The sequence below is a fragment of the Carcharodon carcharias genome, chromosome 3 (genome assembly GCF_017639515.1).
Source record: "Carcharodon carcharias isolate sCarCar2 chromosome 3, sCarCar2.pri, whole genome shotgun sequence".
Taxonomy (NCBI): Eukaryota; Metazoa; Chordata; class Chondrichthyes; order Lamniformes; family Lamnidae; genus Carcharodon; species Carcharodon carcharias.
Genome location: NC_054469.1, coordinates 26,187,612 through 26,202,431, shown reverse-complemented (window position 1 = coordinate 26,202,431; position 14,820 = coordinate 26,187,612). Strand labels below are relative to the sequence as shown.

Genomic DNA, 14,820 nt, shown 5'->3' with positions numbered 1-14,820 from the left:
AAATTCTGACATCTGCCAATACCCTCCTGAGTCAGTCCAACCCCAGCTCTCGCCAGCAGATTAAAGACATTGAATAAAGGGGGCTAATCCTTGATAATCCTCTCCCTTGAGCAAACCTTTTGTTGAACCGCCTGCAACAGCTATGAAAGCTCTGGGTCAGCAAAATGCATTCCAAATGGTTTGGTGAGAGAAGCAAAATCTTTTCAGCCCTGCTTTGCAGTTCTATTGATGAGGAATCCTCGCGAGAGATGGATTCCTCCCAGCCCCAGAGGTATATATTGGGGTGTCCAATTATTCCCTGGTGTCAAAAGCATTCTGGCATTTAGCTTGGTTGGACACAATCCAGCAGCAATATGTCCCAGTACTCTGGAAAGGTAAGCAGCCAACTATTTTACCTTCCTTTTTTTAAAAAGAAAAAAAATCATGCTGTTTACAATTACAGGCTACTCCCTGTCAAGTCCCACTCCAGAGGCTTGGGCACAAAAATCTGGACTGACGTTTCCCGGTGCAGTACCAAAGGCGTGTTGCACTGTTGGAGGCACCATCTTTTCGATGAGAGGTTAAACCGAGGGCCCCATCAAAGCTCTCAGGTGGATGTAAAGGATCCCGTGGCACTATTTCGAAGAAAATCAGGGGAGCTCTCCCCGGAGTCCTGGCCAATATTTATTCCTCAACCAGCATCGCTAAACTGGTCATTAACACATCATGGTTTATGGGACCTTGTTGAGTGTGAAAATGGCTGCCGTGTCTCCTACCTTTCCACAGTGGCTGCACTTCAAAAGTACTTCATTAGCTGAAGTCGTGAAAAGCGTTATGTAAATGCAAGATACTCACTTTCTTTGTTTAACAGCAAAGCTGATATAGATTTGTGTTTTCGATTCAGAACCTGTGCAAAGGGTGAGGCTGCCACAGTCCAGGACATCACCAGGGCTAAAGAGGATGGTGATGGTTAGATGAACAGAAGCTTGGGGCAATGGGGTGATAGTCTTCCTTTATAATGCTCCTCAGCTGTTGCTGAGTGGAATTAGTTAACTATTTCAGGAAGTGACTGCTGTTCCTCACGAACTTCCCTACATACGAAGCTTGTGCCCGATTTGTTCCCATGTTTCAGATTTGCACATCAGTTTGTTACAGTGAAAAGTTCAATGATGTAGTATTTGAGGCAAATCAATCATAGCAATTGACTGTAATTATAAAGCAAATCCTGGCAGAAATGCTCATTCTGTTATTAAGAAGCTTAACTTCAGCTTGCTATTAATCATGAATGTATATTCAAATGTTAACAATGTGGGGTTAATGGGACTTCCCAGATTCTTTCAGCTGTTGTATAAATTATTTTCTTTGTCTCTTAGGATTCCACCCAATATTCTTACTTTTTCTTCTCCTCTTCTCTCATTGGCAGAGCTAATGGTGGGGTGAGGGGAGGTCAGGCTAAAGGCCGATAAGTCCTCTGGACCCTGATGGGTTGCATCCTAGGATATTAAAGGAAGTAGCTACAGAGATAGTGGATGCACTGGTAGCGATCTTCCAAGAATTCTTAGATTCTGGAAAAGTTCCAGAGGATTGGAAAACTGCCAATGTAACACCCTTATTCAAAAAGGGAGACAAAAAACAGGTAACTATAGGCCAGTTAGCTTAACATCTGTCATTGGGAAAATGTTAGAGTCTGTTATAAAGGATGTAATAGCAGGGCATTTAGAAATGCATAATATAATTATGCAGAGTTGGCATGGCTTCATGAAGAGGAAATCATGCCTAACAAATATATTAGAATTCTTTGGGGGAGGTAACAAGCAGGATAGATAAAGGGGAACCAGAAGATGTAATATATTTGGATTTACAAAAGGCGTCCAATAAGGTACCACTCATAAGGCTACTTAATAAGATAAGAGCCTATGGTGTTCGGGGTAGTATATTAGCATGGGTAGGGGCTAACTAATAGAAGACAGAGATTTGGGATTAGGGGGGCATTTTTGGGATGGCAACCTGTAACTAGTGGAGTGGCACAGGGATCAATGCTGGGGCCTCAGGTATTTACTATATATATATATATATATATATATATATGACTTTGATGTGGGAAGTGAATGTACTATCGCCAAGTTTGCGGATGAGACAAAAATAGGTGGAAGGCAAGTGGTAAGGATGACACAAGGAGCCTACAGAGGGATATAGACAGGTTAAGTGAGTGGGCAAAAACTTGGCAGATGGAATATAATGTGGAAATATGTGAGTTTATGCGCTTATGCAGGAAGACTAAAGGAGCTGAATATTGTTTAAATGGAGAAAGACTGCAGAAGGCTGCAGCACAGTGGGATTTGGGGGTCCTAGTGCATGAATCCCAAAAAGCTAATATAAAAGTTCAACAAGTAATAGGGAAGGCAAATGGAATGCCGGCCTTTGTTTCAAAGGGAATGGAATATAAAAATAGGGAAGTCTTGCTAAAACTATACAAGGCACTAGTTAGACCACACCCAGAATACTCTGAACAGTTTTGGTCCCCTTATCTAAGGAAAGATATGCTGGCATTGGAGGCAGTCCAGAGAAGGTTCACTAGGTTGATTCCGGGTATGGAGGGATTTCCTTATGAGGAGAGGTTGAGTAGGTTGGGCCTGTACTCATTGGAACTTAGAAGAATGAGAGGTGACCTTATTGAAACATATAAGATTCTTAGGAGGCTTGACAGGGTAGGTGCTGAGAGGTTGTTTCCCCTTGTGGGAGAGTCTAGGAACAGAGTTCTTAATCTCAGAGTAAGGAGGTGCCCATTTAAAACAGAGGTGAGGAGGAATTTCTTCTCTCGGAGGGTAGTCAATCTGTGGAATTCTTTACCACAGAGGCTGTAGAGGCTGGGTCGTTAAGTATATTCAAGGCTGAGACAAACAGATTTTTAATCAGTAAAGGAATCAAGGATTATTGGAGAAAAGGCAAGAAAGTGGAGTTGAGGGTTAGCAGATCAGCCATGATCTCATTGAATGGTGGATCAGACTTGATGGGCCAAATGGCCTACTTCTGCTCCTACATCTTATGATCTTTCCCCCCACTTTGATGTCAGCCTGTTTTGTTTGTCAGAACTCAGCCAAAACTGACTGCAGATTATTTTCTCCTTTGAGTTTTAAGCTCTCCATCCTGACTGCGTTATCCCTTTCAGTTTGACATAAACAGCAGTGTGGGATTGGAGGACAAGCTCATGGCAGTGAGGTCCCAAGTTGGCCGAATATGGACAATGTATACTTAGGCCCATTCCATCCAATGTTTCAACCTTAGCTCTGAGCTGCTTCTCTCTCGTGATTGCTGAATGTGCTCCATCCTACCACCGAGGTAGCCTTTTTCATGAGTGACCTATTCAACCACAGGAGCATCACAGTTCAGCCCAACCCTAATGCCCACACAATTGGACTACAGCAGGGGTGCAGGTTACTGTATTGTGTTATTGTGAGCTCAGTGCAGTGATGGAAGACGGCTTCAGTATTCTTGGACGAGGACAAGGAAATATCAGACAGGATTCTTTAAAACACTTCTTTGTAACTGGTGCCGGAAAGCCCACATGTATGAATGTTTTGGGACGTTCCCAATGTTTAAACACTCTGGTGTTGGCCTTGGCTCAGTGGGTAGTGCTCTCCTTTCCACATCTGAAGTCCCATTCCAGAGACTTGAGTACTGAATCTAGATTGATACTTCAGTGCAGAACTGAGGGAGTGCTGCATTGTTGGAAGCACTATCCTTTGGATGAGATGTTAAATTGAAGGTCCTCTCAGGTAGCGCCCATGGCAATACTTTGAAGAGGATCTGTGTTCTCCCCGGTTTCCTGGCCAATATATATTCTTCAATCAACATTGCTTAAAACAAACAGATTGTCTAGTACTGTAACTGTGACATTGATCTTTGTGGGAATTTGCTGTCTGCAATTGGCTGCTGCATTTCATACATTACAACAGTGAATGCACTTCAAAACAACTTCATTTACTATAATTGACATCCAATTTGGGACTTCTTGAGGATGTGTAAGGCACTATATAGATGCAGGCTCTTTTTTTCTGTAACACTCACTGTTAATACCTGAGAAAAGTGCCTTCAAGAGCAAAATGTTTTAAGAAAATTAGAGGTGAGGTTTCAGCCTCCAGAGATAGAAAGATGATATATTATTAAAATGGAGAGGGATTGCAGAACTTTGCGATACAGGGGGATATGGATGTCCTGATACATGAGTCACAAAAAATTAGTATGCAGGTATGGCAAGTGATTAGGGAAGTAAATGGAACCTTGTTGTTTATTGCAAGGGAAATGGAATATAAAAGTAGGGATATTTCATTACAGTTGTACAGGGCATTGGTGACACCACATCTGGAGCAGTGTGTACAGTTTTAGTCTCCTTAATTAAGAAAGAATATAAATGCACTAGGAAGTGGTTCAGAAAAGATTCACTCAGCTGATACCTGGGATGGGGGAGTTGTCTAATGAGGAAAGGTTGGACAGGTTGGGTCTGTATCCACTGGAGTTTAGAAGATTGAGAGGTGATCTCATTGAAACTTATAAGACCCTGAAGGGACTTGAAAGGGTGGATGCTGAGAGGAGTTTCCCGTGTGGGAGAGACTAGAGGAACAGTTCAAAAATAATGGGTCTCCCATTTAAGACAGACATGAGGAGACATTTTTTCTCTTAGAGGGCGATGAGTCTTTGGAACTCTCTTCCCCAGAGAGTGTTGGAGGCAGGGTCGTTGAATATTTTTAAGACAGAGGTAGATAGATTCTTGACTAACAAGGGAGCCAAAAGGTTATAGAGGGTAGACGGATTGTGGAGTTGAGGCCACAATCAGATCAGTCGTGATCTTATTAAATGGTGGACCAGGATTAAGGGGCCAAATGGCCTACTCCTGCTCCTAATTCATATGTTCGTTATGTATTAGAGTTAGCTTGACAGATTCCAGTTTGCTTTGGATTTCATAATACTCAGGAATTGGCTACGCCACTAGAACATTAGTTGAGACATTTGTGCTCTTTCTCTCCATCAGATCATTTTCTACGAGGGGAAATGTTTCACCGGCCAAAAGCTGGAGGTATGTGGAGACTGCGACAACTTCCAGGACAGGGGATTCATGAATAGAGTGAACTCCATCCGAGTGGAGAGCAGTGCTTGGATCTGCTACGATCATCCTGATTTCAAAGGGCATCAATACATCCTAGAACGAGGAGAGTACCCTGACTTCTTCCGCTGGAATGCCCACAATGACCATATGGGATCCTGCAGACCTGTGAAAATGGTATGTTAAAGAAAAGAGCAGGAATGTCCATTGCCTTGTCAGCCTGTGAGGGAGGGGTTCAACACAGTCTTGCTGTTGAGAAAGCTCTGTGCAAGAACATACAGCAATATGAGTTAATTGATGTCCATTCTGGGGATTTGATTGTCTCTGGCCAGGGCTGTGGGAGGTGGCATTTTTGCCAATCCTTGAATGCCCTTGAGAAGTTGGTGGCGAGCCGTCTTCTTGAACCACAGCAGTCCATGTGGTGAACGCACTAGTGATGAAAACATAGGGAGTTTCAGGATTTTGCGAGAGGCCATTCAGCCCATTCATCCAAGTACTTCACATCTAAGAAACATTTAAGATTCTGAGGGAGCTTGATAGGAAGATTCTTCCTCTCATGGGGGAATCTAGAACTAGGGGGTACTGTTCAAAAATAAGGCGTCTCCCATTTAAAACAGGGATGAAGAGGAATTTCTTTTCTCAGAGGGTCAGTAATCTTTTGAATTCACTCCCCCAGAGAGCGGTGGAGGTTGGGTCAACGAAGATATTCAAGGCTGAGTTAGGCAGGTTTTTGATCTACAAGGAACTTGAGGGCTATGGGGGAAATGCAGAAAAGCGGGGTTAAGGCCACAATCAGATCAGCCATGGCCTTATCAAATGGCAGAACAGACTTGATGGACTGAATGGCCTCATCCTACCCCTACTTATGATCTTATCATCATCCCATTCCCCATATCTAATCCCACACCAGATTGACAAATTTTACATGAGGATGTTTCTCCCCCTCCTCCATGATTTTTTTATCATCGTGAGATATGAGGGGTCCCTGAAGATTCCTGGACTCTGTTACCCACTGAACGCTTCCAATACACTCTGATCAGTAGGTAAAATGTAGATTGTCTTTTATTTCTGTAACCTCAAATAATGAGCTGCCATACCTAACAAAATGGCAGAGTTCTACCGGGGCATGCTAAATGGTCTATTCCTGTTCTTATCTTTGTCTTGCTTGAGCCTAGGTCCCAATAAGCTGCGGGGGCCCAGGATTTCCCAGGATTAATGAACACGATGTACCCACTCACCTTTTATTTCTGATGTGTTGTTTCAGCATGGCGAACATTACAGAATAGAACTGTTTGAAAACTGCGACTTCAATGGCCAGTGTATGGAGTTCCGTGAGGATTGTCCATTCCTGCAGAGTAGAGGCTGGAACAAGACTTGTGTCAATTCCATCAGAGTTTATGGTGATGGAGCGTAAGTATAGATTTCTCTGCCAGCTTGAAGCTCTTACCTGCTGTAAGTTAAATCTCTAATCTTTGTTTGGAAGCCAAGATCTTTTTATAATTCATTGAAAGATGTAAAACAAAAATACATGGGCTGGTGTCATCTCGAGGTGGTAAATTTTTCTCTGGTTGGTCTCCCACTCTCCCCTGAAAACAGCAGCCAATAAAATTGGCGGATCTTATTGAAGAGGCAAAGGTGTAGTCGGGCATGACTGCCACTTCATAGAATCACGCACAGGAGGAGGCCATTCAGTTCATCATGTATGTGCCAGCTCTCTGAAAAGGCTGCCCAAGTAATCCCACTCTGTCCTCACAGCCTTGTCAATTTTAAATATGTCTCCCATTTGGAAAGCTATTACTGAATCTACTTCTGCCGCCGTTTCAGGCAGATAACTTACTGAATAAAATTATTTCTTCTCATCTACACCTTGGTGTTTTTTTTGGCAATTGTCTTAAAACTGTGTCCTCTGGTTACAGGCCCTCCTGCCAGTGGAAACAATTTCTACCTATCTACCCCAATAAAAACCATTATAATTTTAAAACCCCTATTAAATCTCCCTTTAGCTTTCTCTGTTCCGAGGAGCACTTCTCTGGGCTCTCCGCAGAACTGAATTCTGTCATCCTGGTACCATTCTTAAAATTCTCCTCTTCATGCTCTTAGAGGCCTTAATATCATTCATAAGTCTGGTGGCCAGAAATTGACACAATACTGTAGCTGAGGTCTAGCCTGTAATTTATAAAGGGTTGCCATAACTTCCTTGTTTTTGTACACCATACCACTCCTTTTAAAGCCAAGGATCCGGTGTAGTTTTAAAAAACATATCTTTGTCAACTTGCCTTGCCACCTTCAGAGATTTGTATTTGCGACCCCCCCACCTCCACCTGCCCCAGAATCTTTATTCCTGTACCCACTTTAAAATAATACCATGGGATTAATGACGCAGTGACCCTGGCACTAATCCCAGGCAAGAGCATCATCTAAATACTCAGAAAGGATGTTTAATGCCTGTAGACATGGTGCAGAGGCACGGAATTCAGATGCCATCCTTCTTCTCTGATTGGAGTCACCCTAGACTCTCATCGGACCAAAGACAAGAGTAGAAAACCCCTTTCTGAATCTTCTTACTAGAACCTGCTGGCATGAACCTGATGGGCCAAATGGTCCCCTGTGCTGTAGTCCCTCTGGCCATCTCTTTGAATTGGAACAAGCCTTTAGGAATCAATTTCTTGTAAACTGTATGGGCTTTCCCTTGACCCCCAACATGATCCATAGCACTCAGCAGGTGTAGGCCCAGTTGGGCCTATCATAAATGAGCTGGGTAGAATTCATGGGGTATCCAAGGACTAGCTCCAGAAGCACCCCCAATTTGTCCCAGGACATAACAGGAGTGGGACTAAGAAATGCTTGCATCCCCACTATTAGTGCCCACACCTGGCAGAAATGGGGTTAACTCAACAAACTCCAGGGACATCTTAGAACAGGGACATAACAACAGGAGGTGGCCATTTAGTCCATCAAGTTAGCTCATGGTTGATCTGCTCTTCAAACTCATTTATCCTGCCTTTGCCCCACCCCTTGATACCCTTATCAACGATTTTTAATTCCACTTTTTGATATGTTACAAGTCATCTCATATCTTGAAATAGTAAATTATAATTTAGTTGCTCACCCAATAAAATGTCTTTTTGCAACAACAAATCTCAATACCCCAGTTCCCTGATTACTATTGGCATTTGAAAACATGGGAACAGGAGTAGGCCATTAAGCTCCTTAAGCCTGTTCCTCATTCAATTAGGTCATGATTGAGTCGTATCTCATACCTCCCCCAACGTCAACAGCTCTTTTGGGGACAGAGTCCAGATTTCCACTGCCCTTTGTGTGTAGCAGTGCTTCCTGACCTCACCCCTGAATGACTAAATTTTGATTTTCTGGACTTGTTCTGGAGTCCCTCACCAGAGGAAAGAGTTTCTGCCTACCTGAACTATCAATTCCTTTAACCATTCAAATGCTTCAATTAGATCACCCCCTGAATCTTCTATACTCAAGAGGCTTGAGCGTGTCATTAAGCAACTTTGGTTTATGGTAATTTAAGTTTGTTTGCATGAGTCAGCAAGCCCGTTAATATTTTACCAGAAGGAATGATTGCAAACCTTGTTTATATAATCTATCATCATAATTCAACCCTTTTGGTTCTGCAGCCATTTAATTATTTGCCCTTTAATCCTCAGCTGGGTTTTATACGATGAACCCAACTACCGAGGTAGAATGTACGTCTTGGAGCGAGGATATTACCACTCGCACACAGAGTGGCAGGCACAAAATGGAAACATCCAGTCCTTGCGAAGAGTGGTCAACTACTTCTAGCGAGCCACAAACGTTTCGTTCCGTCGAGATCAAACCTAGACCATTAACATTCAAAATTGCAAAATAAATAAAACCATTAAAAAAAATCATTCATGGCCATGTGTATTCTTTCCTATTTCACCGGGTTGAAGATAGGTCTCACAAGTAGAGTGGAATCTTGTTTTATGCCACATATGGAGAGGTGAAGAATCTCGACACCAGCCTCAGTAAGAACTTGCCTTTACACTGAGGGGACATGAGGAAAAGCTTTTTGATGGGACTAGTGGTTAGGGGTTGGAACGCACTGCCTGACGAGGTGGTGGAAACAAATTCAATAGTAGCTTTCAAAAGGGAGTACTCAAAAGATAAAATATTGCAGAGGTATTGGAAATTAGCAGGATGATCTGGGTTGCTCTTCGAAGAGCTGCTGCAGACTCAATTTCCCATTTCTCTGCTGTGCTGTTCTATGATCCTATAAAACAGAAGTCTCAGGTGGGATGCAGAGGCGAGGACTGAATTTTTTTGATGAGGTAAAAGAGAAGGGATGAGGATAACACAGTTGATGTGGTGTACATGGACCTCCAAAAGGTGTTTGATAAAGTGCTACATAGTAGATTTGACAGCAAAACTGAAGTTGGTTGAGTAACAGAAAAGAGAGTAGTGGTGAACTGGAGGAAGGTGTCCACTGGTGAAGTGATGCATTTTGTGAGGAAGAAAGAGGGAAGGCAATATAAACTAAAGAGAACGTTCTGAAGAGGGTGTAGGAACAGAGAGATACCTGGCGTTACATGCGCACTAATCATTGAAGGTGGCAGTCAAGGTTGAGTAAGTGGTTAAAAATCCATATGGGATCCTGAACTTTATAAATAGGGGCATAGAGTACAAAAGCAAGAAAGTGATGATGAATCTTCATAAAACAGTGGTTTGGCCTCAACTTGAGAATTACATCCAGTTCTGGGCACTGCAGTTTAGGAAGGATGTGGAGGCTTTAGAGAGGGTGCAGAAAAGATTCACGAGAATGGTGCCAGGGATGAGACACTTCAGTTTCGAGGTTAGTTTAGAGAAGAGAAGGTTTGACAGAGGTGTTCAAAACCATGAGGCGTCTAGGCAGAGTAGATAGGGAGAAACTGTTCTCTTTGATGGAGGGTTCAAGGACCCAAGGACACCATTATAAGGTGATTGACAAAAGAACCAAAGGCGACATGAGAAAACATTTTTTATGCAGTAGTTGGGTTAAAACCACATGAGAGGGTGATGGGTGCAGAATCAGTTGTGGCTTTCAAATGAGAATTGGATGAGCACCTGAAGCTGAACGATTTGAGGGCTTTGAGGCTAGCTAAATTACACTTAAAGAGAGCTGAGGCAGACTCAACGGGCTGAATGGTTTTCCTCTGTGCTGTAACTATTCAATGATTCTAAATAAATTCTTCAATTTTCCTCATGACTGAGGTCAGGATAAATAGCCTTCAGTTACAATTCCATACATTCTCTTTCCCCCCTTTCCTGAATAGCACTATTGCATTTGTTAACTTCCAATCTCCTGGAAACATTCTGGAATTCATGGAATTTTGGAAAATCAAAACCTGTACATCCATTCTCTCTGCAGGATGTAGGCTGACAGATCCTGGGGATTTATTGGCTTTTAGTTTCTTAGGTTTCTCTAATACTTTTTCTCTATTGATATTAATTATTATTTTAAGTTCCTCACTCTTATTAGTCCCTTGGTTACCCTATATTTCTGATATGTAATGTGAGTCTTCTGCCATGAAGACAGAGAAAACGTTTGTTCCATGTCTCTGACATTTCCTGATTCCCCATGATAATTTCTGCTGTATCCATCTTTAAGTGGCCTGTGTTTATTTTAACTACTGTCCTCCTTTTTATATGCTCTTACAATCCATTGCGGTGAAGTTTAACAGGGCACAGATCAGTTTAAGCAGCAGTGAGCAGCAGCTGTTTGGCTGCATGAAGCTGGGAGTTGGGACTCAGAGAAGCCTGTGAAGAGCAATTGTCAGTTCAGTGAAGCTGAACTGGTTGTCTGCTCCCTGAAGCTAGGATTAGATGTTGGGATGTGGCCTTGTAAACCCAGTGGGACATAATCTCGGGAGAAGAGATTGAGCAGCTGGGAAAAGAGCAGTTGCCAGGGTATCCTAAGTCCTGTTGCCTGACAGCTACTTGCAGGCAGCAGAAGAAACAGGAGGGCCTCCAGTCTGAATAGGACTGCTGTTGAATGGAAATCAGAGGTTAAATCCTTGGAGGAGAGGAGTTGAAATCTCTCATGAGGAGGACAAAGTTTGAAGTATTTTTGTGATTCACAGCGATCATTGACATCTGGGTAGGCTGCTGAGAAAATTCTAGGATCTGTTTTGCTTGTGTCTGCCATTTAACGTACAGTTTGTTGTGCGTTCGCCACAGTTTGTCTGTTAATTTTGGAAGTTAGTGTATAAGATACATAGTATTGACTGTTTGCTTTGTTGATTCTTATGCAGTAAAGATTCTTCTGTTTGTTTGAAACTGTGGAATCGCGTTCTTTTTATTCTCTTAGTGAATATCTGGGATTTAAAAATTTGTCTACTTTACAACAAAAGTTACTGGTCACTAACTGGATTGTAACGATAAACAAAGATTTATTTGTTTAAAAAGTCAACTTCAGTTGTGGTCAAGGGTTGAATTGAGGTAAGTTTAATAGTCAATCATTCCAAATAAAGTATAAAGTACAAAGAAAAAAGACAGAAAGAACAGAGTAGAATAACATACTGATCATCAGATTAGGGTCTTTATGTTATCAGGGTTCAAAGTTTAACAGTCATTAGAAGTTGTTCATTGAGCAGATGTGACATAGCATTAGACTATTCTTAAAACTTGTCATTCTACACCTGAATTCAAATAGAATTTAACAAGTCCAACAAAAGAAAAGAGACAGATCTGGAATTAGTTTTAGGAAATGAATCTGGGCAGGCGGAAGAGGTATCAACATTTTAATGGTGGTGATCATAATTCAATTAGAATTAGCATGGTTATGGGAAAGGATAAAGATGGACAAAGTGTAAGTTTTAAATTGGGGAAAGGCCATTTTTACCGAACTGAGATGTGATTTGGCAAAAGTTGACCAGAAACAGTTACTTGTAGGTAAATCAGTGTCAGAGCAGTGGGAGGATTAAAGGAGTTAAAGAGGGTTCAGAACAAATATGTTCCCACAAAGAAAAGGAGAGGGACTAACAAATCTAGACTCACCCCTATCACGTACCCTATGGTTGGAATTTTCGAGCCCCTCACCCCAGCGGGGTCTTCCAGCTCCGTTGATGTGAACGGAGATGTCAATGGTTTGCTGGCCCTGCCATGGGTTCCCCTGCAGTGTGGGGGCGGCGGGGGGGTGGTGGTTGTGCTGGGAAATTCCGGCCTATATGTCAAAAAGCATACAGATAGGATAAGGCAACAAAAGAAAGCTAATGTCAGATGCCAAAAGCTCAATACTGCAGAAAACCTAGAGGAGTATAGAAAGTTCAGAAATAAAATCGAAAAGGAAATTAGGAAAGCAAAAAGAGGGTATGAAAAACTATTGGCAAGGAAAACAAAGGAAAACCCAAAAATGTTTTATAAATACATAAAGAGCAAAAGGATAACTAAGGAAGGAAGAGTGCTAATTAGAGACCATGGGCATGGTTCTTAATGAATACCTTGCATCTGCATCTGTTTTCATAAAGGAGAGGGAGAAAGCAGACATTGTAGTTAAGGAGACGGCGTCATGGATGGGGTAAAATTGGAGAGAGGAAATATTAATGCTTTTAGCAACCTTGAAAGTGGATAAATTACCAGGCCAAGTGAAATATATCTCAGGCTGCTAAGGGAACAAAAGGAAGAAATAGCGGAGGCTCTGACATTATTTAACATAATTGATGGCAGCATTAGAGGGTAATTGAAGAGTAAATCTTTCACTTAGAGAGTGGTGGGGGTCTGGAACTCATTGCCTGAAAGGATGGAAGAGGTAGAAACCCTCATCGCTTTAAAAAAAATTTGGATATGCACTTAAGGTGCCAACTGCAGGACCATGGGCCAAAAGCTGGAAGGTGCGATTAGACTGGGTAACACTTCTTTGGGCAGTACCAGTACGATTGGGCTGAATGGCCTTCTTTTGTGTCACAAACCTTTCTATGTCTGTTTCTAAAACATACGACACTTCACAAGAGCATTATCAGATTACATTTGACACGGAACCATGATAAGGAGATATCAAGGATCATTGCCCAAAACTTTGGTCAAAGGAGTAGGTTTTAAATTCATAAGAGTACCTCACTTTTCACCAGGGCTAACCACAAGCCTCTGGTTTGAACGCTGACTTTAGTAACTTCGGATATTGCTAACTCCCTCTGTTCTCTTCACAGTACCGGGTGCCGGTGACATGGGAGGGATTTTCAGTCTATGGGAAAGGGAGTGAGGATTAACATGTGGCTGGAGAACCTTTGTTAGTGCATCGTGCAGACGGAGGAAGGGAGATCCATGTGTCTCTTTCAGTTCTGTTGAAGGGTCATGAGGACTCGAAACGTCAACTCTTTTCTTCTCTGCCGATGCTGCCAGACCTGCTGAGTTTTTCCAGGTAATTCTGTTTTTGTTTTGTCTCTTTCAGTGTCTGGTGGATCCATTCTGCCTCACTTAGAATTTCTCATTTCGCAGCTGTTGCAGCTGCAGCTCTTTGTTTTTAAGAACAGTTCTTTTTTTCTTCTTTGCTTCTTTGGTTTTTCATGCTTTTGATGCAGAGGAACTTCTCCTGTATATCTTCAAACGTCCTTCTCCTCCCTACCATTTGTACATTCTGACGTCCTTTCTACCTCTCTGCATTATCTCACCAATCATCTTTCTTATCACTAACTTACATGACACTTTAACACAAGAGCTCTCTCTCTCTCTCTCTCTCTCTCCCTCTGCCATTGATTGGTGCATTTATTGATTCCCTCCCTTTATTCATCCCTGCATTTAATGCTAATTTTCTAACTTTATCACAATCTTTAATTGGGTAAAGGTTAAAGATTCAGAATTTTATCCTGTCAGGAGCTGACTAGCCAACTACTCAGTTCCAATATTTACTGTTTCTTCTATTTTGGGGACAAAATCAGTTACATTAGAACTTGGGCTGATCTCTGGTGCCCTTGAGTGATAGGTGTGACTCAGCTGGTAGCACTCTCATCTCCAAATTACGAGGTTCTGGGTTCAAGTCCAACTCCAGGACTTGAGCACAAAAAAAATCAAGGCTGGTGCTCTAGTGCAGTACTGAGCAAGTGCTGCACTGTTAGAGGTGCTATCTTTCAGATGAGATGTTAAACTGAGACTCCATCTGCCTCTCATGGAGCTATAAAGGTCTCATGGCACTATTTTGAAGAGCCTGGAGTTATTCCCAGAGTCCTAGCCAATACTGACCCTTCAAACAACATCTCAAAAAAGGACAGATAATCTGGTCATCACCACGTTGCTGTGTGAAAGGTTGGCTGCTGTACTTTCTACATTACAGCAGTGATTAGGATTTAAAAGCATGTCGTATACTGTAAGACACTTTGAGAGGTCCAGTAGTTGTGTAAACTGCTATATAAATGCAAGTCTTTCTTTCTAACTAGTTAGTAGTGGGCTAGTGCCCACAGCACGGAATTTGGCATTTCCTTTGTGATGTGCTTTGGGCAGTCTTGAGGAACTGGAAGATGCAAATTATCTGTTGTTTTCGGTGGCAATCTCACAGAATGAGGCCAAGTCCCATTCACCAAACAGCCCTGTGCTCGCTGACCTACATTGGCTCCCAGTCCAGCAACTGCTCGATTTTATAATTCTTATCCATGTTTCCATGGCCTCACCTCCTCCTGATCTCCAGAAACGTCTTCAGTCCCATAATTTGAGGCCTCTGCATTGTTCCAACTCTGTCTGTGCCGATTCCTGATTTTCATCACTCCATCAACGGTGGCTATGCCTTCAGC

General features: G+C 42.3%; 1 protein-coding gene across 1 annotated transcript; it reads left to right on the top strand.

Moving 5' to 3' along the window:
* Positions 1 to 353: 353 nt before the first annotated feature.
* Positions 354 to 8,884, top strand: LOC121276501 (gamma-crystallin N-like). Its single transcript, XM_041184991.1, has 4 exons — positions 354 to 374; positions 5,009 to 5,257; positions 6,345 to 6,490; positions 8,749 to 8,884. Exons 1-4 carry the CDS (start codon positions 354 to 356, stop codon positions 8,882 to 8,884), a joined length of 552 nt encoding a protein of 183 aa, XP_041040925.1.
* The last annotated feature ends 5,936 nt before the right edge of the window (positions 8,885 to 14,820 follow it).

What these genes read in the sequence shown, in the direction of transcription:
- LOC121276501 (XM_041184991.1), top strand. Translation starts at nt 354, where the DNA reads ATGTCCCAGTACTCTGGAAAG. An exon ending in CCTGCAGACCTGTGAAAATG is followed by an intron (nt 5,258 to 6,344) that starts GTATGTTAAAGA and finishes GTGTTGTTTCAG; the next exon opens with CATGGCGAACATTACAGAAT. An exon ending in AGAGTTTATGGTGATGGAGC is followed by an intron (nt 6,491 to 8,748) that starts GTAAGTATAGAT and finishes TTTAATCCTCAG; the next exon opens with CTGGGTTTTATACGATGAAC.